The 25821-nt window shown below is 42.7% G+C and overlaps 1 protein-coding gene across 3 annotated transcripts in view; it reads left to right on the forward strand.

Annotated features, from left to right (window-relative positions):
- Nucleotides 1-25821, forward strand: part of LOC144509870 (protein PALS2-like) — a 136090-nt gene that overhangs the window by 16269 nt on the left and 94000 nt on the right. For 2 of the 3 annotated variants that reach the window (XM_078238808.1, XM_078238798.1), the window contains exon 2: nt 14726-14810. The exons of the other annotated variant lie outside the window; for it this stretch is intronic. In XM_078238808.1, coding sequence (XP_078094934.1) covers nt 14807-14810 — 4 coding nt within the window. In that variant the 5' untranslated portion in view covers nt 14726-14806. The remainder of the gene's footprint in view (nt 1-14725; nt 14811-25821) is intronic. 3 annotated transcript variants of the gene reach the window in all.

A 25821-nucleotide genomic window follows, 5' to 3' on the forward strand; every position in this document is an offset into this window, starting at 1 on the left:
ATGTTGTTGAAGTTTTTTGGGCAAAAAATAAGACCTTCCAATCTCAATAGTGATAAACACTGAGACCTTTGCTGCGATTGAACTATGGACTACATCATAGACTACTCTCCAGAATTAGTTGCATTCTTGGACACACACATGTCCATCAAGGACGGTCACCTCAACACTTCACTGTACCTCAAGCCCACGGATAACCTTACGATGCTCCACTTCTCCAACTTCCACCCTAAACACGTTAAAGAAGCCATCCCCTACGGACAAGCCCTCCATATACACAGGATCTGCTCAGATGAGGAGGATCGCAACAGACACCTATAGATGCTGAAAGACGCCCTCATAAGAACAGGCTATGGCGCTTGACTCATCGATCGACAGTTCCGATGTGCCACAGTGAAAAACCGCACCGATCTCCTCAGAAGACAAACATGGGACACGGTGGACAGAGTACCCTTCGTCATCCAGTACTTTCCCGGAGCAGAGAAGCTACGACAACTTCTCCAGAGCCTTCAACATGTCATCGATGAAGATGAACATCTCGCCAAGGCCATCCCCACACCCCTACTTCTTGCCTTCAAACAACTGCACAACCTCAAACAGACCATTGTCCGCAGCAAATTACCCAGCCTTCAGAACAGTGACCACGACAGCACACAACCCTGCCACAGCAACCTCTGCAAGACATGCCGGATCATCAACACGGATGCCATCATCTCACGTGAGAACATCATCCACCAGGTACACGGTACATACCCTTGCGACTCGGCCAACGTTGTCTACCTGATACGCTGCCGGAAAGGATGTCCCGAGGCATGGTACATTGGGGAGACTATGCAGACGCTACGACAACGAATGAAGGAACACCGCTCGACAATCACCAGGCAGGAGTGTTCCCTTTCAGTTGGGGAACACTTCAGCAGTCACGAGCATTCAGCCTCTGATCTTCGGGTAAGCGTTCTCAAAGGCGGCCTTCACAACACACGACAACGCAGATTCGCTGAGCAGAAACTGATAGCCAAGTTCCGCACACATGAGGACGGCCTCAACCGGGATCTTGGGTTCATGTCACACTATCTGTAACCTCCACGACTTGCTTGGGCTTGCAAAATCTCGCTAACTGTCTTGGCTGGAGACAATACACACCTCTTTAACCTGTGCTTGGCCCTCTCTCCACTCACGTTGTCTGTATCTTTAAGACTTGATTACCTGTAAAGACTAGCATTCCAACCATTATCTTGTAAATTGAGTTTCTGTCTGTATACGACCTGTTTGAGAACACAAGTCCTCACTCACCTGATGAAGGAGCCTGAGACTCCGAAAGCTAGTGCTGCCAAATAAACCTGTTGGACTTTAACCTGGTGCTGTGAGACTTCTTATTGTGCTTATCCCAGTCCAACGCCGGCATCTCCACATCATGGCGATTGAAGGTTGCAGTGGCATTGGAAGTTCCTAAGAGCTGATTTACATTGAAAACAGGAACTTTGGATCCATCAGAAATGGGAAGTCCTCTGGAGCTGGACCACGCGTGCAAATGTGGGCAGCTTTCCCTGTACTTAGCCTGGTTTTTGCACTTATTGACTCAGAGCTGCTCCTCGCAGGTGTAAAGCCTGCTCAGGAGCGCAGTTCCAAGTAAGTCAGGTGGAATGTCAGGCACCACAGTACAACCACAACCCCAATATTGTTCACTCCTTCTCCCCAAGTCCCTCCACCACTGCTAATCACCCCCTTCCCCCACCACCCTGCATTGCTCACTGACTCCCATGTCTCTCGGCACTAAGTACTCCTGGCTTAACCCTCAGAAGTGCTCACCATTCTTCCTGCAGGCACTGTTCACCACTGTCTCATGATCCCCCCCCCCCCCCCCACTTCCTAGCATTGCTTACCACCTGGGGCCTGGAGTTTAGCAGGTCTTGCCTGTTTGATAACACAAGTCAGAATTTGCAGTTAAGTGTTAGGCAGCTTTCATATCAGGGATTTTGTTTCCATTCAGCTGATTCCGTTTATTTTTTCTAAATGTAGTAATGATCCATGTATAGTGATCTTTGGTCAGTGTCATCAGAAACTCATTAGTGGGGTAGATTTCTGGGCTTTGGTAAAACCTCAAATTTGAGCTCTATCTTTTAGTCTCTTTTCATTGCAAATTATGCTTAAACCGAATGCAGCACTGGCTGAAACTTATTAGTTTTGAGTGTCTGCTGTGGCTGAGTGGTAGAACTCTCCTCTTGAATTACTGCAGAGATTTGAGCACATAACCTAGGCTGACACTTCAGTGCAGCACTGAGGGAGGTCTGCACGATTGGAGGTGTTTTCTTACCGATGAGCTGTTAAACCAAGGCACTGTCTTAATTGGATGTGAAAAATCTAGTGGCATTATTTGACGAACAGTAGGTGAGTTCGCCCTGATGTCCAGGTTAACGTTTACCCCTCAACCAACATGGCTAATTGATCATTATCTCCTAGCTCCTTTTGGGATCTTGCTGTTTGCAAATTAGCATCCTGTATTTCCTATATTCCAACTGTAACTACACTTCATTGTAGTTCATTGAACGTCTCACAATATTTTCCAGACGGTGGTCATGAAAAGTGCTGTATAAATGCGAGTCAAAGCTCCTCCCAACCTAACTAGCCTGATGCCTCTCTTGTTGGTGATGAAGCAGTTATGATATCATGTTATCAGTTTGAAGCTTTCCCAGAGAATGGGAAGGTTACTGGAGGAGCTAATTTTATCTTTTCTAAATAACTGCTATAACGTGTGGGAAATTGGTGGATTGTTACTAAGTCTCTCTTTGTTGCCAATAGTGACCCATTTTCTGGGGAAGTTCTATCCTTGTGAGTCATATTAACAAGGTAGTGGAGTATGGAGTGGAGCAGAAATTCAGTACTCTGAAAATGATGTTATAATCCAAATCTAGTTTATACTGGTCAAAAATGTAGTTCAGTTGAACTAGTTTTAGTCCGAGTAATGCTACTCGTTTTACAGAAGGCTGTTTTTAACTAATGCGTCAGACAAGCTTCTTATAATTCCATTTAATGCCAAATTTTAATTCTTTGAAAGAAACTACAATGAAGTAAAAGAAGATGCATTTATGTAGCAGTTTGTGCATGCTTAGGACATCAAAAAGACTTCGCAACTAACGGTTGTTGCCATTATAACTGTAGAATGATAAAATGGTTACGCACAGAAGGAAGCCTTTAACCAGTCATGCCACTGTCTGCTCTCTGCGAGAGTAACTCTGCTAGTCTCACTCGCCTGTACTTTTCTCTGTAGCCCTGCAAATTTGTTCTCCCCGGATGTTTATCCAATTCCCTTGTGAAATCAACACTTGAGAAACTGTCTTCGTGCTCTTTGGTGTGCATTCCAGATCCTGCAACGTGCAGTGTAGTTTTTCATCATGTCACCATTGCTTCTTTTGTCAGTCACCTTGAAAAATAGTCACCAAATTTGTGAACAGCAATCTCGCCAAGGAAACAAATGACCAGATTATTGTTTTGACGCTGTTGGTTGAAGGCCAGGTAGTAGCCAGGCTAACAATGAATTTGCCTGCTCTGCATCGAGTGATGCCATTGAGTTTAATGCACCAACCTAAGTAGGTAGATGGGATGGATCTCTGTTTAATGTCTTATCTGCAAGATGTCATCTCCCAGTATTGCAGTGCTACCGTGCAAACTGAGAATTGCATTCAGTAAATTTTGAAGATTCTATATTTGTCAGGTGTAGAAAGTATTTTGAAGGAGTTGGAGTCCAGTGATATGAGGAACTGCATAACTAAAGCAACATTGCTTAATTGGGTGTTAATTCAGTCTCCTCATTTAGAATCCCTAAATAGCTGAATACCAGTGACGCTGGTCTGTATTTTAGTCTTGTATGTACTATTTCTGTAAGTGTCACACTTCCTGTAACATTATTTGGATATGTTACTTATGTCATGCATGCCTTTTGTGCTTAAACATGTAATACACTTGCTGCCAATGCGTCTACAGCATCACTCATTCCTGCCTACTAACATTGGACTGGTCACATCATGATTTCATGCTGTCTGTCCCCGTCTCTCTCTGCCGTAGCCTACGATTTGTCGCAAGGGACCCATCTTCATTTTGCTACGTTCTTGGAATGACCTTTAAACACTATTAAATATATCATATCCAACTCCCAGCACTCCCTTGTCTGAACATCTCCCCAAGAACATCTACTAACCAGCTATTCATAGATTCTGGAAATGAAATGTTTGTGATGGTCTTTGACTTGGAAGCAGTGCGGTAAGGAACATTTGTGGAATCTGTAATTGTTTTTAACAATAGAAATTTATGCCCCCCCCCACCCCCTCCAAGGTGGATTCGCGGGTGGGGGAGGAGTATGAAATTGAATGGATGGGATTCTCCCTGGGAACACTCCTGTCCTGACCCAGATAAATTTCACAGTTGGATGGACAGATCTTCAGGCAGGAATCACACCCTTTCATCTATAAGGCCCTTATATCATCACTTAATGGCCTTTGCCCATCTATCCTCACTTTTTATGCTGGTGGGTGTGGATAGGGTGGGAGTGTGACAATACAACATTCCCCCATCTCGAGCGGGAAGGTGGGGGAATGCCTGACCATAAAGGCCCCCTCAAAGTTGGGGTGTCCTCCCCTCAGGATATTGGAGCACTGCCCCCCCCCCCCCACGCCTTTATTCCCCCCCTCCCCCGCTCCTGAATCCCCAGGGCATCTCCTGCTCTGCCAGCCCCAGGACTCTGGGATTTAATTGAAGGTACAACACTGCAGTACTATTTCTGACGTGGAGATGGCCGGCGTTGGACTGGGGTAAACACAGTAAGAAGTCTCACAACACCAGGTTATAGTCCCACAGGTTTATTTGGTAGCAAAAGCCACTAGCTTTCAGAGCGCTGCTCCTTCGTCAGGTAAGTGGGAGTTCTGCTCACAAACGTTCATCTCGCCAAGGCCATCCCCACACCCCCACTTCTTGCCTTCAAACAACCGCACAACCTCAAACAGACCACCGTCCGCAGCAAACTACCCAGCCTTCAGGAGAATAGTGACCACAACACCGCACAACCCTGCTGCAGCAACCTCTGCAAGACGTGCCGGATCATCAACACGGATGCCATCATCTCACGTGAGAACACCATCCACCAGGTACACGGTACATACTCTTGCAACTCGGCCAACGTTGTCTACTTGATACGCTGCAGGAAAGGATGTCCCGAGGCATGGTACATTGGGGAGACCATGCAGACACTACTACAACGGATGAATGAACACTGCTCGACAATCACCAGGTAAGAGTGTTCTCTTCCTGTCAGGGAACACTTCAGCGGTCACGGGCATTTGGCCTCTGATTTTCGGGTAAGCATTCTCCAAGGCGGCCTTCACGACACACAACGCAGAATCGCTGAGCAGAAACTGATAGCCAAGTTCCGCACACATGAGGACAGTCTCAACCGGGATTTTGGGTTCATGTCACACTATCTGTAACCCCCACGACTTGACTTGGCTTGCAAAATCTCACTAACTGTCCTGTGTGGAGACAATACACATCTCTTTAACCTGTGCTTAACGCTCTCTCCACTCACATTGTCTGTACCTTTAAGACTTGATTACCTGTAAAGACTCGCATTCCAACCATTATTTTGTAAATTGAGTTTGTGTCTTTATATGCCCTGTTTGTGAACAGAATTCCCACTTACCTGACGAAGGAGCAGCGCTCTGAAAGCTAGTGGCTTGTGCTACCAAATAAACTTGTTGGACTTTAACCTGGTGTTGTGAGACTTCTTACTGTACTATTTCTGGCCACTGCAGTGCTGTATGTGGCTGGGTTGGAGAGCTGCCAACCATTCAGATTGGCTGACAGCTCTCATGGGCAAAACTTCCTTTTATGGGTTGACTGAAGTCCTGCCCACTGCCAGTCAATGCTTAAATGAGCGTTAAATGGCAGTGAGAGTTCCAGAATTGGCAGATGTGCACTACGCGCCGACGCTCAGGATGGCGAGAGTCAATTGCTTGCCATCCTTAACGTCCTACCCTAAGAATATTTGAAAAGGATTTTTCTTCAATTGTAAGGAGATAAATTGTAATTTTCTTGGATATTAATAAATAGTGGTGCATATGACATGGCGACTGTTTACCTGAAATCAGTAGCGAGAAGAGAGTGATTAAGATGAGAAGCTGTGTGGCTGGCTGACAAAAAGCAGCAGTAGAGGTGAGAACAGAAAAAGCACTTTAACAAGGACCTGCTTGTGTGTAATACTGTTAACCAGGATAGAAAACCAAAGATGTTGTTACATAGAAAATAGAATTTGAGCCTGCTCCACCAACCATTTTGATCATGGCAGATCATCAAATTCAATATCCTGATCCTGCCTTCCCCGATTATGAATTATGAAGTGTGAATTCTGTTCACAAACAGGGCATATAAAGACACAAACTCAATTTACAAATTATGAATTGGATAATTTTACTTTTGCTATAGTTTTGCCAGAGCAGGTCAGACTGTTAACAGGGCTTATTAAAGGGATGGATAAAGGAGTCTTTGGGAACCTGTGTTATCAAGATTGTTGTGAACCTAGCTGAGGAAGTTTGGCAGGAATGTGCTGTTTAGGTGAAGACAGTCTCCAGGTACCTCTAATGGAATATGGCTCTTAGTAAATGTGACTTGAAGATGAATTGAGTGAAATTAAGAGATCCTAGAAAGCAGAGGCCAAGTTAGAGAACTTTGGAATTGCTGAGGTGCCACAGCTCTGCAGGGAGTGACGTGCTGTTGTGTAAAATGTATCATCAATTTAAAGTGAAATTTACCTTTTTTATTTGAAATATCATTTGCCTGTTAATTCATGTTTATTGTTGGTTCTGATTTGTGTCAAAGTCATAAAAAGCGAGATTTTCGTAATTTATTTGGGGGGCGGTGGTCATTCAATAAATTTTGTTATTTTGGTTTATGGCCCCTCACACTGGGATTGTGACACGTTTCATTATTGAGCTAAACTCGAACAGTGAGTTGCTGATTCACAATTTCTAGAAACATCTGGGCACAATTGCATCATCCTAAATCTACAAATACTGGTGCAAAACTTTGAAATAAAAACACATTTTCACTTAGTAAGTTTCCACTAGTCTGTCTCTGTTGTGCTTGACCGGGACGGACAATAAATATGGGTCTTGCTGGCAAAGCCCACATCTCATTTTAAAAAAAAATCAAACCGGGGAGCCTGCTATGGCGGGATCTGCTGTATAACATTACAAATGTTGCACTTTTCCTTCTTTTGGGAAGTTTCTCAATCCGAGTTACTTTGAGGGCATTGAGTCAAATGCATCGCGTGGGATTGAAGTGATGAGTAGGAATGGGGTTTGAACTCTCAATGCCTGGGTTTCTAGTCCAGGATCAGTACTACTAGGTGATCATACCCATTAAGCACTTTGCCTCCCTGTTACAATTCATGATCATCCGATATCTGACTCCGTCTTTTATTTGGCAGCAATTAGGTTTCTTGGTCTTTAGGGACGCAAGCAGTTTAGCAGAAGAATAATAGTGCTGCAGTATGCAGTGGGTGTCAGCAAGTCAATTAGCTGATCTATTCCAGGATTAAGGAGTGTTCACGGCAACAAAGGGATCGTAAAATCAATTCATGGGAGCATTTAATTCTCCTTCCATGTGGTCAGGTAGATTTTCTGTGGGCAGGTCTAAAAAATGTAGTAAGTGTTGGCAGCTGAACTGATTGACTGATTATTGAAAATTGGAAAGATTCTGGTAGTGCTACCGATCATATTGTTGCATATATGACATGGTATGTCAGCTTCAGTCATCCTTGCCATATTTGCATGTGCCCAGCAGGATCCCTGTGTTGATGACTGGTATAATGCCCAGAAAAACCAGTTCAGGGCTTCATATTCCCATATTTGTTCCTTTTGATAAATGTGAGCATCCTCTTAATGCTAACATCATTTGAAGTCTTTCAGATTATGTTTTTCCCTGTCACTTTTGCATGACTTAGGGAAGTCATCCCAATGCGCTTGGGGAGGAAGCCTAAGTTGGCAGTTTAATTTTGTGCTTTTATACTAATAAGAAAAATCTATGACCGTGTAACGTTTTCCTCTCTCTCAAACAAATTCACATGAGATCAAGGCTACAATGCCAGCAAGCAGACCTCCCCTGCAGCCGTTCTTTTCCGGATTTTTGGAAAATCAACATGATTATAAGACATTTCAGGCATATTGAAAAGAAAACTTGATGTATATAGCTCCTTCAATATTCTCATGACCTCAAAAAGTGCTTCACAGCCAATAAAGTATTCTGTTTTAACGAAGGCAAATGAGGTGACAATTTGTGCAGAGCAAGATCCAATGAGCATATGTGAAAAATGGCCATGGCCATTTTTAAGTGGTAGTGAAGAATAAATATTGGCTGAATCATAGGTGAACTCTTCAGGTAGTGCTGTGAGATCTTTTATGGCAATCTGAGACGGCAGATGTGGCCTCAGTTTAATATCTTATTTGAAAGGATAGCACCTCAAACAGTGTAACTGTCCCTCTGTACTGCGCTGAGGTATCCTTTAGATTAAGCGCTCAAATCTTTGGAATGAGTCTGCTGACAGAGCTGTAGAAGAATGGGCCTCGGAGAGAATACAGACACTGGAGAGAGCTAGGAAGGAGTGGACATGGGAGAGAGCGCAGAGATTGTCATCGACTTCAGAAAGCATAGTGGACAACATGCCCCTGTCTACATCAATGGAGACAAAGTAGAAATGGTCGAGAGCTTCAAGTTTTTAGGTGTCCAGATCACCACCAACCTGTCCTGGTCTCCCCATGCCGACACTATAATTAAGAAAGCCCACCAATGCCTCTACTTTCTCAGAAGACTAAGGAAATTTGGCATGTCCGCTACAACTCTCTCCAACTTTTGCAGATGCACCATAGAAAGCATTCTTTTTGGTTGTATCACAGCTTGGTATGGCTCCTGCTCTACCCAAGTCCGCAAGAAACTACAAAAGGCCGTGAATGTAGCCCAATCCATCACGCAAATCAGCCTCCCATCCATTGACACTGTCTACACTTCACGCTGCCTTGGAAAAACAGCCAGCATAATTAAGGACCCCACGCACCTGGACATTCTCTCTTCCACCTTCTTTCGTCGGGAAAAAGATACAAATGTCTGAGGTCATGTACCAACCGACTCAAGAACAGCGTCTTCCCTGTGCCATCAGACATTTGAATGGACCTACCTCTTATTAAGTTGATCTTTCTTTATACCCTAGCTATGACTGTAACACTATGGGCCTGATTTTACCAAAGCTTCGCGCCCGATAACGGGCCCGCACCCGAATCGGGTGGCCCGACGATTTAAATGCATTTGCATGCATTTAAATCGACTTAATGAATCACGCGCCCAACTCTACCGCCAAATCCCACTTTACCGTCTTCTGGCCCGATCCGCGCCTGCGCTGTTACCGACCTGCAAAATAAAAGTCTGAAGTTGCTGCTGCAGCTTCCGAAGAGCGGGATCAGAGACTGCAACGGCTCTTTGACCCAGGTCATCCTCTGGTCAGGAGGGGGGGGGGGGGGGGGCAGGGAAAGGGGGTGTGTCGTCTCATCCTCTTGGGGGGGTAGGTAGGTGAGGGGGTGTGACGTCTCATCCCCGGGGGGGAGGGGGGGGTGACGTTTCATCCTCTGGTCGGTGGGGGGAATCGGCTGCCTGCCTGCGGCCGATCTCTCCTGCCGGAGTGGACGTGCGGCCGTGCCACCCCACGAAACCTTCAGGATGAAGCGATTCCTCGCTAAGAAGATGAAGCAGAACCGGCCGATTCCACAGTGTAAAGGGATACACCATCACTGGTACACTACCAGCCACAGATTACACTTCCCTGCAGGGGCAAGAGAGTGGGAGAGATGGCTGTGGCTGATAGTGTACCAGTGATGGTGTATCCCTTTACACTGTGGAATCGGCCGGTTCCACTTCATTATCTTAGCGAGGAATCGCTTCGTCCTGAAGGTTTCGTGGGATGGCATGGCTGCACGTCCACTCCGGCAGGAGGGATCGGCTGCAGACTGGCAGCCGATCCCCCCCACCCCGACCAGAGGATGAACGTCAGAGAGCCGCTCTCCGCTTTCTGTTTTTTTTTTCGCGCCCGGGCGAGCTCTGTCAGATTTTTTTCGAACTGCGCATGCGCAGTTCAGAGCTCCGATCGGTCCACCAGCACTAAGGCACGGTGCAGATCGGGCTGGAGCCAGCAAAACGCGTATGGGCGTGCTGCAAAGAGGATTCCGGGCGCGCTGCAAAGAGGATTCCAGGCGCGGGTCTATTTGACGCCCAGATTCGGCACTTAGGCTCAAAATGGTAAAATTCTCCCCTATATCTTGCACTCTCTTCTTTCCTTCTCTATGAACGGTATGTTTTGTCTGTATTGCTTGCAAGAAGCAATACTTTTCACTGTATACTAATACATGTGAAAATAAATCAAATCAAAGAGAGACGAGAGCTATGAAGGAGTAGGATGGGAGAGAGTACAGTGACCAGCGACAGCTGTGATGGAACGGGACTGGAGAGAGCACAGGGGCTGATCACAGCTATGAAGGATCAGGCTGGGAAATAGCATAATGAAACAATCAGAGGATTCAAAGTATTTGTAGGGGGAAGGGTGTGAGCCAGAAATTGTGGTACACATTGCTATTGAGGTCCTAAGGTCTTATTTTCAGGAGGGAGAGTGTAAGTTTAAAAAGTAGAACCTTGAGGGTAGTAATCTCTGGATTACTCCTGTGCCATGTAGAGATAGGAAGATAAGGAGGATCAATGTTTATTTGAAGTATGGTGCAGGAGGGAGGGCTTCAGGTTCATGAGAAATTGGAACCAATTTTGGGATAGAAGGCACCTGCTCAAAAGGAACAGGTTGCACCTTAACAAGACTGGTGCCAATGTCCTTGTGTGCATGTTCACTAAAGTGCTTGGGAGGGTTTAAACTCAGTAAGTTTTAACAACACCAGGTTAAAGTCCTACAGGTTTATTGGGTAGCAAATGCCATAAAAATGAATGTTTGACAGTCCTAGAGAAGGAAGTAGGAACATCTACATGATGTGCTGCAGGAGCTCACCAAGGTTCCTTTGGTATCACCTTCCAAACCCACGACCACTACCATCTAGAAGAAAAGGCAGCCGATACTTGGGAACACCACGACCTTGAGGTTCCTCTCCAAGTCACTCATCATCCTGACTTGGAAATATATTGCCATTCCTTCATTGCCGCTGGGTTCAAAATCCTGAAATTCTCTCCCGAGCAACACTGTACATGTACTTGCACCTCACGGACTGCAGCGGTTCAAGAAGGCAGCTCACTACTACCTTCTCATGGGCAACTAGGGATGGGCAATAAATGCTGGCCAGACAATGATGCCCACATTCCGTAAATGAATTGTAAAAAATAGATAGGAGGGGACTGAAAAGAACTACGAGGAATGCAAAAGACAGGACTAGAATACATGAATGCAAACACAGTGTGGTGAATAAGGTTGGTGAGTCGCATGCAGCCGTGGGGGAATATGATGTATTGGCAATAACGGAAACGGGAATTAAAAATGGTGAGGACTGGGCAATTCATATACAAGGACATAAAATGTTCAGAAAATATAGAGAAGGGAAAAAAGGAAGTGGACATGACAGTAATGATTAGAGAAGTCATTGGTTTTGGAAAGAGGATTTCCTTGAGGGGACAAGGACAGAATCTATTTGGTTAGAGTTGGGGAGCAAATCACTCTATTTGTGATATTCTATAGGCTTTCAAGTAGTGAGAGAGAGATTGAGGAATAAATCTACAGGGAAGTCAGGGATGTCCAAGATCTATATAGTGATGATACTGGGGAACTTTAATTACTGCAATATGATTGGGATAGGAATAAAGGGCAAGGAGTGGGGAGGATCTTCCGTGATCATCGTGTTCTTGGGCCAGCTAGAAGGGAGATGTGGTTAGATCTGATGTCTGTGGGGAAACATTTGAATAAGAGTGATCATTGTATAATAAGGTTTAGATTAGTAATGGAGAATAGCAAGGAACAATCTAAAATAGAGTTGCTAAATTGGAAGAGAGCGAAGTTTAATGTGACTAAAAGCGATCTAGCCAGGATAAAATGGAACCAGAGGCTGACAGGAAAAAGTGTAACAGAACAATGAATGATCTTTAAGGAAGAGATGCTTTGGGTAGAGGCTAGGTGCACTCCAACAAGGGCAAAAATTAAGTGAGTCAAAATTGGGGCTGCTTGAATGACAAAGGAGATTGGGGGATGATGAAACAAAGAAAGGAGGGTATAAATCTTCAGCTGAAAACCAGGTCAAATATAGTAGGTTGAGAGGGAAGATGACAAGGAAAATAACACTGGCAAAGAGAGAGTTTGAGATTAGATTGGCAGTCAACAAAAAAGGGAACCCAAAAATTGTCTACGAGCATGTAAATAGTAAGAGGTACAGTGGGTCCTATTGAGAAAGAAGGCAATTATATGCTTAGAAGTGTGGGCGAGGTCACAATAGTTGATAAGTTCTTTGCATCGGTGTTTACTAAGGAAGAGGGACCTTCCAATAAATACTTTGGAAGTGGAGGCAATGGATAGTGTGAAGATTGAAAGGGAGGTGTTACTGCAAAGGCAGGCTGTACTTGGGGTAAATAAGTCGCCTGGTCTGGATAGCTTGCATCCCAGATTGCCAAATGAAGTTGGGGTAGAGTTAGCAGCAAGGTGGATTTTAATTTTTCAAACCATCCCTAGATATGGGGTAGGTGCCAGAGGATTGGAGAGTGGCAAATGTGACACGTTTATTGAAGAAAGGGTGTAAGGACAGTCCTAACAACTACAATTAGTCTAACATCAATGATTTTTACAGTTCTAGAATCCTTAATCGGGGGAATGTAATCAAAAGGTGCTTGGAGAGGTTTGAGCTAATTAAGGAGAACTGATTTTTACAGGGGTTAGGGGATATAGATTTATGATTTTGGGCAAGAGGTACATATAGGGGGGAATATGATGACCTTTTTAATGCAGTGACTGGTAATGACCTCGAACTCGCTGTCTGCGAAGGTGGTAGATACTGAAACAATCAGTGCTTTCAAAAGGAAATAAGATGATAAACTTGTAGGGCTATGGGGACCAAGCATGGGAATGGGACTGACTGGATCACTGCGGGAAGCCGGCATAGACTTGATGGGCGGAAGGAACAGCCTCCTCCTTTGCCGTGAATGACTCTGAGGTACGAGGTCCATCATTGAGCCAGGGCTGGCACTTCCTGAACTAAAATACATCATCTCATCTCCCAGGGGAACGATCATGCCTCAAAGATGAAAATCATATCAATCCTTGTTCTCAATATAATTAAAACCAGGTTGGTATCACAATTTTTCTGTCCAATATGGTAAAATTAATGTAGCACTTTATTCCACATGGATTAAGCAGAATTACCTTTATAGTCTCAGCTGTGAGTGGGAGATGAGGTTATAAAATTAAATTGTACTTAATAGATTTAACGAGGCACTAGCATCTTCCAGCTAGAGCATTGACATTTAAATACAGTTAAAGTTCTCCTGTGGTGATGAGACAAGTAATAACTATGTCAGATGATTGCTGTGCAGGGAGTACACTTGGAGTACATGTGCACATCCAGAGAGTTTCATTTCATCTAGAAGCTTGTGATTTTACTTCAAAGAGGAATTGGAAATTTTTGATAGTGCGTAAGTTTTGGCAAATATTTGATTGTGGATAAGGTGGTTCCCAAGCTTAGGTTTGTTCTGAGACAGTGGCTGAGATAGCTAAATGAGATGTCAAAATTATTCATTATGATTTCAATTAAAACACAAAATTAAAGCACAGATAAATCATTTGGATTAGTTGTCTTGTGTTGGTGCAAATTCGAATCATAGAATGGTTACCGCACAAGAGGAGGCCATTCAGCCTGTTGTCTATGCTGGTTCCCTGCATGAACTACTCAGCTGGTTCCATTCCCTTTCCCTACTTCATAACGTTACAATTTTTTAATCTCTTCAGGTAATTGTCCAATTCCCTTTTGAAAGCCACAATTGAATCGGTTTCTATCATACTGACAGTCGATACATTCCAGTTCCTGACCGCACAATGACCCAACAGTCCATACAGCTTTCACCCCACCAGTTTTTGACTAATTAGAGAAGCGTACAAATAGCTTCTTCATTCTCTGGGACAATAACTTAATTTAGTATGTTAATTGCCTCTTGTTATGTCTTTTTTAAAACTTGAATACTTTTGTGCTTTCTTTAAAAAAATTATGACTCTGATTTTCAAATCTATTATGACAAAATGAACAAAAACATCTTAATGTGGAAACCTCTAGGTTGAAATCTCCCTTTTGTTTTAGACTTTTGTACCTGCACTGAGTCCTGGATCTTGTTCCTTCACTTTGGAAATTATAGGAAATCTATATTGTACATTAAGACAATGGAATGAATACACTGAACATTCGCCAGAGTAGTTATACTTCCTTCATGTTTTTGACATTGTAATTATTTCCTATTCTCTGGTGAGCAGTAACTGTTGTTCTCCTGCATTCTTCCCCTCTTTGCTATGATGCCGAATTTTGGTATCTGAAGTTTTCTGTGTCTTGTGTCCAAATAATTTAAATGAATAAAGTTTGAAAAGTCCCAACACAGGTGACACCTACCTGATCACTGCCTACATGGAGCAAGTGCTGAACGCCATTTTCTTTTGTCTTTTCTGCCTTCCTCAATAAAGGTGGATGAAATTGTGAAACAGTCTGAATTTGGAGTGCATTTTGGAAATCCACAAGTGTAGGCACATCAACCAAGAACACAAATGGGTAAGTGCCTTGTATTGGGAGTGTGCTACGGATTCCCTTTTGGAAGTCTTTTAAGATCAGAAATTTTCTGTTTGATACTGTATAGTGAAAGTGTATGTGAGAAGCAATTATGGGTTGATGTGGGGTTGCATTTGGATTAACATTCGTGTTTAACACTCAAGACTGCTTTGCTACTGTACCCACTCTGGCATTGTTTAGACTCAAAAAGCCTCATGCCACTGTGTTTTAGATAGAGTATCCTTTTTCCTATTTTAGCAGAAATTTTCATTGGGCCTTTTACAATTTTTGCTGAATGTAACAGCTCCTTAAGAATGTGGGGTTGGGGGGGGTGGGGGAACAACAGGTATGTAAAAATCAAATGCAAGATGTTTATAAACTTTACCTGGTTCTGGGCGCTGTGTGCCATTTATTCAGTCTTCTGGCTAGAATGCTTTTCACACATTTGTTTTTCCAATTTTCTCTATTTTCCTGAAGGTGTTGACTTATGCTGGATAGCGTGTCACTGGTAGCAAAATTCTGTACTGCTTTACCCAAGTGGTCATTTATTTTGTGCTTAATGTTGAATGACTGGCGTGGGCAGGGGCAGTGTTCTGTGTAGATGTTGAGTGAGGAAAAGGTCTTAATGGATAGCAATGTGCATTAGGAATCTTTTGTCCCTCCAGCCCAGGGTATTGAGGTAAGTTGTAGTACCTCACCAATTCTATTATCTCCCAGGCCACTGTCTGAGACAGTTAGCAACCTTGGAATTCTGTTTGACAATAGGATGAGCTTTTCACCATATATTTGCTCCATCACTAAAGCTGCTTACTTCCACCTTCGTAGCACTACAATCTCTGGCCCCACCTGAGGTCAATTGGTGGTGAAACCCTCACCTATGCCTTTGGTTTCCTCGAGATGTGACTGCTCTAATACACTCCAGGCCAACATCCCATTTTCCACTGACCATAAACATTATTTTGCTCAGAACGTCCATTCTCCTATCGCCCCTGTGCTCACAGAAAAAAAATGGTTCCTAGTTTGGAAAAGCCACAATGTAAAAAATTCTCATTCTTGTATTCAAAACCATCCATGACCTCAGCTTTCTCGATTTCTGTAACCACCCTCTGGGACCTTGTGCCTCTCCAATTCTGCCCTCCTGCAAATTTCCAATTTGAATTGCTCTACTATTTACTGGCTGTGCCTTTAGCTGTCATGGCACTAAGGTTTGGAATTTTCTCCCCAAATCTCTCTGCCTCTCTAGAACTCTCTCCTCATAGAAACTAGAAGCAGGAGTAGGCCATTTGGCCCTTCGAGCCTGCTCCACCATTCATCTTGATCATGGCTGATCATCGAATTCAAGATCCTGAACCCTTCTTCCTCCCATATCCCTTGATCCTTTTAGCTCCAAGAGCGAAATCTAATTTCTTCATGAAATCAGACAATGTTTTGGCCTCAGCGACATTTGATGGTAGTGAATTCTGCACATTCACCACCCTCTGGATGAAGAAATTTCTCCTCGCCTCAGTTCTAAAAGGTTTATCCCTTATTCTCAAACTATGACCCCTAGTTCTGGACTCCCCACCATTGGGAACATTCTTTCTGAATCTGTCTAACCTTGTTTGAATTTTATAAGTTTCTATGAGATCCCCTCTGACTCTTCTAAATTCCAGTGAATATAATCCTAACCGACTTAGTTTGTCCTCAATTGACAGACCTGCCATCCCAGGAATCAGCCTGGTGAACCTTTGCTGTACTCCCTCTATAGCAAGTACATCTTTCCTCAGATAAGGACACCAAAACTGCACACCATACCCCAGGTGTGGCCTCACTGATGCCCTGTATGATTGCAGCAAAACATCCCTATCCCTATACTCAAATCCTCTTGCTATGAAGGCCAACACACCATTTGTCGCCTTTACTGCCTGCTGTACCTGCATGCTTACTTTCGGCGACTGATGCACAAGGACTTCAAGGTCTCGTTGAGTATCCATCTCTCTCAATTTACACCTATTCAAGTAATAATCTGTCTTCCTAATATTGCTACCAAACTGGATAACCTCACATTTATCCACATTATACTGCATCAGCCATGCAGATGCCCACACGCTCAGTCTGTCCAAATCACGCTGAAGCATCTCTGCATCCTCTTCACAGCTCATCCTCCCACCCAACTTCGTATCATCTGCAAATTTGGAGATAGTACATTCGGTTCCCGCTTCCAAATCACTAATATATAGTGTGAACAGTTGGGGTCCTAGCACAGATCCTTGTGGAACCCCACTAGTCACTGACTGCCAACCAGAAAAAGACCCATTTATGCTAAATCTTTGCTTTCTATCCATCTCAAGACGTTACCTGCAATCCCATGTGATTTAACTTTACATAGTAGTCTGTTAAGTGAGACCTTGTCAAAAGCCTTCTGAAAGTCTAAATAAACCACATTCGCTGGTTCTCCTCGGTCATCTCTACTAGTTACATCCTCAAAGAATTCCAATAGATTCATCAAAGATGATTCCCTCTTGTAAATCTATGCTGACTTTGTCTGATTATACCTCTGCCTTCCAAATGCTGAGTTATGAAATAATTGTTAATGGACTTCTGCAACTTTCCCAGTATCGACATTAGGCTCACTGGTCTATAGTTCCCTGTTTTCTCTCTCCTCCATTTTTGAATAGCGGGCTTACATTACCTACTCTCCAATCTGTAGGAACCAGCCCAGAGTGCAAAGAATCTTGTAAAATAACCAACAATGGATCTACTATTTCCAGGGCCACTTCCTTAAGTACTCTGGGATGAAGATTATCAGGATCCAGAGATTTATCCACCTTCAATCCCATCAATTTCCCCAATACCATTTCTCTACTAATGCTGATTTCCTTCAGCTCCTTACTGAAAATTGTTTCTCTCAGACCTTCTGGCACATTATTCATGTCTTCCTCTGTAAAGACTGAAGCAAAGTACAAATTTAATTCCTCAGCCATTTCATTATTTCTCATTATGAATTCTCCCAATTCTGACTGTAAGGGGCCTACATTCATTTTTGTCAATCATTTTCTTTTTACATATCTATAGAAACTTTTACAGTCAGTTTTTATGTTCCCTGCTAGCTTACTTTCATACTCTATTTTTCCCTTCTTAATCCTTTGGGCCTCCTTTGTTGAATTTTAAACTGCTCCCAATCCTCAGGCCTATTGCTTTTTCTTGCCAATTTGTTTGCTTCATCCTTGAATCTGATACTATCTCTAATTTCCCTTGTAAGCCATGGTTTGGCCACAATTCCCTTACCACTCTTGCGCCGAACAGGAATAAACAACCTCTGGTGTTCACCTATTCGTTCTTTAAATACTTGCCATTGCCTGTCCACTGTCTTTCCTTTCAGAAATGTTTCCGAGTCCATCATGGCCAATTTATGTCTCATACCATCATAGTTACCTTTATTGCGATTCAGGACTCTGGTTTCAGAATCAACCCCATCATTATCCATCTTGACAAAGAATTCTGCCAAATATTATGGTCACTCATCCCCAAGGGTTCTCTTTCAACTAAATTGCCAACTAATCCTTTCTCATTGCACAGCACGCAGTCCAATATGGCCTGATCCTTTGTTGGTTCCTCAACATATTGCTTCAGAAAACCATCCTGTATGCGTTCCAGTAATTCCTCCTCTATTGTACTGTGACTAATTTGACTCCCAATGTACATGCAAATTAAAGATGCCCATAATCACAGATGTTCCATTAATACATGCATCTCTGATTTCCTGTCTATTGCTTTTCCCAAAATTACCACTACAATTTGGTGGTCTGTATACCGCCCCCACCAATGTATTTTGCCCCTTGTTGTTTCTTAACTCGACCCATGCAGATTCCATATCATCAAACTTTCATCAATAGCGTATCAAGATCATCTTTAATCAACAATGCAACTGCACCAGCTTTTCCTTTCCGTCTGTCCTTCCTAAACACTCAATAGCCCTCAATGTTTATTTCCCATCCTTGCTCACCTTGGAGGCACGCCTCTGTAATGCCAACTATATCATACTCCTTTACATCTATCTGTGCAACTAATTCATCTATTTTGTTTTGAAGGCTCCGAGCATTCAAGTACAAAACCTTAAGGTGGGCACTTTTAACTTTCTTTTCCCTTTCCTACTATTTTTTATTTGGTCCTTATCTGACTCTGGTCCTTGATGGTCCTAATGCACTAGGAATCTGAAACCCTCCCCCTTACACCATCTTTTCAGCCACATATTCATCCTATGTATCCTGCTATTTCTACTCTGACTAGCAGACGGCGCAGATAGTAATCCTGAGATTACCACCTTTTGAGGTCCTACTTTTCAGCTTGTTTCCTAGTTCTCTATATTCTGCTTTGAGGACCTCATCCCTTTTTTTAACCTTTGTCATTTGTACCAACATGTACTACGACCACTGGCTGTTCGCCCTCCCCCTTAAGAATGTCCTGTAGCTGCTCCGAGACGTCCTTGACCGTACCACCAGGGAGACAACATACCATCCTGGAGTCTCGTTTGCGGCCACAGAAACGCCTATCTATTCCCCTTACAATTGAATCATCTATAACTACTGCATTCCTGCACATTTTACTCCTCCTCTCTGCAGGAGAACCAACCATGGTGCAACGGATTTGGCTGTCGCTGTTTTCCTCTGACAGGCCATTCCCCCCAAGAGTATCCAAAACTGTTTTGCAGGGGAATAGCCATAGGAGATTCCTGCACTTAGCTCTCTTGCTGTGCCTGGTGGTTACCCATTCCCTTCCTGCCTGTGGAGTCTGAGCCTGCAGTGTGACCACCTCTCTATACATACTACCCATGATACTCTCTGCCTCGTGGATGTCCACAGTGTCCCCAGCCGGCGCTCCAGTTCCAGGCCCTGCAGCTGGAGACACTTCCTGCACATATGCTGGCCCGGGCACTGGAACGTTCCCGGCCTTCCACATGGAGCACAAAGAGCGGAACACAGCTTGGAACTCTCCTGTCGTATCTTACCCCTTTAAATTAAACTTTTGAAAGATGTTTTGTTTGAGAATATATTCAATTCTCCTGCTCCTCGTTACACCGAAAATAACGTTTACAAACTATAAACCACTGAAATGCTTGAAGATGCTCCTTAAAACCTACCTGACCTAATGTCTCCATCAATGGCTTAGTGTCCGATTTCGTTTGATGAAACACCTTGGGATGTTTTATTATATTAAAGAAGATGTTTAAAAGCATGTCACTGTTACTGTAGCTGGGCTGAGTTAAATCAGCACAGACATAAAACGCTTGATCTCCCTAGTCTGTGGCTCAACATTGTGCCAGTCATTACACTCAACAATTAGTTGAGCTGTGATGAGTATTAAATTCACTTTATCCATCTTTTAATTCAGGTAATGGGCATTGTGCTGAAATCTAAGTCATGTCCATTTTTAAAATGATAAAACTGAGCTTTCAATTTAATTTTATAACAAAATATGAAAGGGGAAATCTGAATAATTCTGAACTAGGGTTAAGATGGAAACTTTATTTCCCCGTAAGGTTTGAGCTGAAAATAATGTTAGCCTATCTATGAGAAAGTAGAACAGATATGTGTTTAGATCATCTGACGAAGCAGATGATCAAGCACACATCAGCATTTGTGAGAGAGCAAATTAATATTTCAAGTGAAAAATCTTTCTTCAAAATTGAAAAATGAAAACATATATTTTTCTCAGCATTTCGCAGTTCTTGGGCATGAGGCCTGATTTTGTGCCTCTGTTCTCCAGTCGCTCATTGATTTGAGCCACCATTTTGTATCGGGAAATGCATCTGGCTGAGTTAAATATGAAAATGTTTGCAGATTTTGCAGATCACGGAGATCAACCATGTTATGGTGAGCACAAAAGGGTGTGCTTACATAAAAAGTTCATGGGAGGAAGACTTTTTTCCAAAAAAAATTGTTGCATTGCAGTCAGAAATTTATTGCATAGGTGTCAAATGTCCAGGAGCGTGGGACCAGATCCGTGTGTTAGAACCTGAACAAGCTGTGCGTGAAAATATATTTTAATTTCCTTGTGTGACTCTCCAGTATTGAACAAAACATTCTGAAAGATCCCAAGTTGGAATCTTTAACATTCCCTGTGCTGTTCTTTGACACCTATAAATTTGACAGAAATATCCAATGCCCATCCTGCCTACTTGCTCATTTCTTCCTATTTAAGCTGGTTAGTGTTCCTGGTTCTCTAGACTTTATGTCAATTGCTACTCTGTCCCTCTGCTCTCTACACTGCTCACTGCTGCTGCGTTTTGTGCCACCTTAAAATGCTGTGCCGCCTTCCTGTATAACCGTTTAATCCACTGATATAATTTATCTGGATGTTAACCTTATAAGTTAACCTGAAATATGTGGTCAGACTGCTCATTTTAGCCAGTGGCGCAACTGAAGTACTGTACACCGTGGGCTGCCCATACTTATCTGCATTTTTACCCATGGGTTATAGTATATCCCCGTTCAAGAGATCTTTTCGTTACACATGAACAGTAAGTTTTGAGTTATCAAAGTTCTGCTTAAGAAAAGTTAAATTTTTAAGTGGCAGCTTGAATTATAAAAAGCTACTCCAAAGATGGCACTAATAATTTTGCTATTCAAAGAGGAGGAAGTGTGGGAAATGGTTAGTTTTGTCACCAAAGCTGGTGACTGCATGAAGCTTTCAGTGCTCAGACGTGGTGTCATGGAACAACTGGAAACAAGGATGCAATCAGTCTGGGAGAGCTTAAATGGCTGGGTGAATAATAAATTGTCCAAGGTGGACGGACTGGAGTAGCTAAAAATAGGTTTTAAAAATGAATTCAACTGTTTGATTTGTGGAATTAGTGGTGAGCATGGATTAATCAACATTGTTAACCACATTACAGACTTATAATGCAACAGCCAGATTTTTGATTTATGCATACATCTGCACCAAAACTGCTTGATGCTGGGAAAGCCTAGCTGCAGGAAACTGACCTGTTCTTCCAGAAAATAACTGATTGTATGACTGCAATGACCTTGAAGGGAACATTTTGCTTCCAGCACATTATTAAGACTTGCAGTGAAGCAGGAGTGTAAAATTATACAACTGTGGAAGTGCTTTTTAGTTTCCATTGTATTAAGAAGGAATATGGATTTTCTGACACTGAACCTTGCTGAATTAGGTGATTTTATTTGTATTCAGCAGGTCTTTATTGGCTTTGGCACTAGTAACGTTGATGAACTAAAACTATCCTTTTAGACTGGTTGAATGTATATATGGGTGATGGTCACAGCTGCTGAACAACTAATTAAAAAGAGAGGAGCAGTTTTCAAGATGACTTGCAATTTCTGGAATCTGGATTTGAATCCAGCTTAGCCTGATGGGATGTAGATCTCTCTCATGTGATTGTGTAATGCATATGTGGATAACTAGTATTAAAAAACTTTAAAGATCATCCTTTTGAGCTCCATGGGTGCCCTGTTACTGAGGCAGAGTAAAGGGAGCTTAATCCTGCATCTGTCTATTCTGTATTTCAGATGAGATATTGCTGACAAAGCATTCCCAAAAGTGGGAAAGCTTCCCAGTATTGCTGTTTACCAAGAGCACTCAAGAACATCAAAATGGTGGGCTTAGTAAGCATTTAAGTGAGCTGTCTTACATTGTGTTTCTGCATGGTTTCATATTTTTAATAAACCTACAATTAAAAATAGTACTGCAAGCTCTAACAAAACTTTGTTTGCCTGAAAAGTTGCCATCTGCCACAAAAATGTCCTGTAACACTCATAATTTACTATTTTTAAACTTAAGTCCTGCCCTTTATGAATGCAGTTTTTTTTAACTAAGCAGTAGAATGTTTTCACACTCCTTCTTTCTTCCTGAAGGAGATTCACATACTTAGCAAACTTGCATCTGGAAATAGAATAAATGGCTCAAAGGATTGGTCAGCCAAACAGTATTGACAGAGGTGGTTTCAGTTTGGAATGGTACAGTTTCAAATTCATTACAAGCAGTGTTAACCACAGCCTTGGTTGATTTAGCCAGGTACAGAACAAAGTGCTCTACTGTGCTTGAGCAATGTGCCTTATTTCCAGCTTAAAAGGATCCATTTTCATACCAGTCATTATTGCATCCTCAGAAAGTCTGCCTCAAACATGGAATTCAGTCAAGATTCTTTTTTTTAACCTGTCATGAGAGCAGTATAAAGCTTTGTTCATAGCATCCCTACAGTGCAGAAGGAGGCTGTTTGGCCCATTGAATCTGCATCGACCACAATCCCACCCAGGTACTATCCCCATAGCCTCACATATTTATCCTGCCAATCTCCATGAAACAAAGGGGCAATTTATCATGGTCAATCCACCTAACCCGCACATCTTTGGACTGTGGGAGGAAACTGGAGCACCCAGAGGAAACACAGACACAGGGAGAATGTGCAGACTCCACACAGACAGTGACCCAAGCCAGGAATCGAACTTGGGTCCCTGGCGCTGTGAGGCAGCAGTGCTAACCACTGTACCGCCTATGAGTACTAAACCTTTTTTAAAAGTCATGTAGTAGTCCTGAATGTTGAAAGCTGAGAATCCTCTAATATATCAGTAATATTTCCTTTACACTAAACTTGATTTCTGGTTTCTGGAGCTGTTAAGATGTTCCATTGTCTTTTCCCACTAAAAGTTCTACTAAATTCAGTAAAAGCTTTTGCACTTGTAGGTTTGTGACAAATTATGCATTGCTGTTGTTGTAACATTTGTCATTACATATGACCTAGGTTTCAAACTCATTGTTATTTTTATAATGTAACCAGTGATAACATGCTGGGAGCGTCAGCTGACCGGTAGACAATGTAACCAATGGCAAAATGATGTGATGGTCTGCTGACCCAGTATAAAAATAGAAAGCAGATGGGGATTACGGAGAGCATTTGTGCCCCAGGGTGTGGTCTAAGTGGTGCTGTAGTGAAGTTTCTTTATTAAACCTTTTCGTTGATTTACTTTGTGAAGTTAGTTTTTTTTCTTGCACCTGGAATATCCTTACTGCCGGATGAACTATCTGTGGTCTTTGTACCTTGGATGGCCCATGATGTGTAATGTCCTTTCATTTCTGCCTGGAGTTGAGAATTTGTTTACAACATTAGTAGTGTGTTTGTGTTTATATTTTGTACTGTTTTCCTTTGGGTAACTCACTATCTTTTAGCAGCTGCAAATTTCCAGGCAGTCTTCTGCAGGTTGAAATCACTGTTCTACAATGCAGGTCTTGGAAGTTTAATAAGTCTCACAACACCAGGTTAAAGTCCAACAGGTTTATTTGGAATAATGAGCTTTTGGAGCGCTACTCCTTTATCAGGTGAGTCACTCACCTGATGAAGGAGCAGTGCTCCGAAAGCTTGTGATTCCAAATAAACCTGTTGGGCTTTAACCTGATGTTGTGAGACTTCTTACTGTGCCTACCCCAGTCCAACGCCAGCATTTCCACATCTTGAAAGTTCAAGGTATTTTATAAGTGGAACCATCAAGTGAGTTTTTTCATCTCATAAAAGGAAGCTTGGAGCCTGCAAGGCTGGTGACTTGGGGTTGCTGAGCACCAGTTGAGGACTTGAGTCTAGCCAGTGGACAGTTATTTGGAATGTTGGGGGAAGAGGCTGCTAATCATGAGAGGTTAGTTGTCTCATTGCCAAGCTAGTTCTTGGAGCCCTCCCTTTTTGAAATTGGACAGAGAGCTGGGGGCAAGGCCTTTCTAAAGCTGCCCAATCTCCTTTTGTATTAATATGGGAAGACTTCCCATTCTGTATCATTTATAAAACAAAATAATTTACTTTTCAATTTGTGCCAGGCTAGAAAATGTCATTATTTGGTATAATCACTTTTAGCTATTATGGAACATCTGTTGGAGATGCAGCAGATCTTCCTCTTGATGGAAATTCAGCCAACTCTTAATTATATCCAGAGAAATGCTTAAATACTATTGGTGGTAAAACAGTCACTATTGATAGAGACTGCTCTGATACCATGGGGCGATCTTGAGCCCGTGCTCTCCATCCACGGAAATGGTGGCAGGGGCTCAAGATCTGGTGAAACTCAGAAGTTGCAAACCTCGCTGGCGAGATCATGATCTCTGATCTTCGCTGCCGCTCACCATGTGAACCTGATTTTAATACCTTTAAATATTATCAAAGATTCTCCTTGCCATATATTTTCCCCCATAGGCTTATTTTCAAAAGAGATGCTGGCTCTGATCATGGGGGAAGGTTAATTTTTGCTTTGATTCGGGCGCCATTTTAAAAAAGGCGCCCCGATCTCACTCCAGTCAGGCTTTGCTGCCGTGTTTAGACCCCGTCTCTCAACATACAGCATAAAACACTTTTTTTTAACAAAGTATCATAAGATATGGAAAGAGAACCTGCCTCACATTAGTTTTCAGTCAGACCTTTAAACTGCCATTTATTGGTAAGTTTTCACCCAGTCTCTTGAAGCAGCATTTTTAAATTGCTTTGTTGTATTGCTTAATATATTGACCAATTTATCCTTGTTCATGAAAATAATCTGGAGTTATTTGAGGAAAAATAGTAGAACCATACTATTAGTATTTCTAGCTAATATTTTCTGGACCTTATGACAAACGTTTTCGCTTTTTTTGATCTCTGGTTATAGGTGACACCAGTGGAACTGCATTTACTGTCCATGCCTAGTTGCTCTAAGAAAATGGCAGAGACTTTTTTCTTAAACCATTCTATTCTTGTAGTGATGATGCCTTGCGATGGTAGAGAATTCCACGTTTTTGAGCCAGTAACTATGAAGGGATGGTGGTCTGTATACAGCTGGGCAGTGATCGTGTTTTCTACAAGTGCAGGGCTGTGAGGTACAGTTGAAGTAAGTTTGGCAAGTTTCTTGCACGTAGTGTAGATGCAGTACAGTTGTAGTGGTTATCATCTAGTGAATGGGAAGAGGTTAAATGGCCTGACTAGCTGCATAATTGGTGAGTCTTCTGAGGGAATTATGAGCAATTGCTCAGTAGATCCGTTTTAGAGTACCCAACCTCTATCCTG

This window comes from Mustelus asterias, chromosome 2 (genome assembly GCF_964213995.1).
Source record: "Mustelus asterias chromosome 2, sMusAst1.hap1.1, whole genome shotgun sequence".
NCBI lineage: Eukaryota > Metazoa > Chordata > Chondrichthyes > Carcharhiniformes > Triakidae > Mustelus > Mustelus asterias.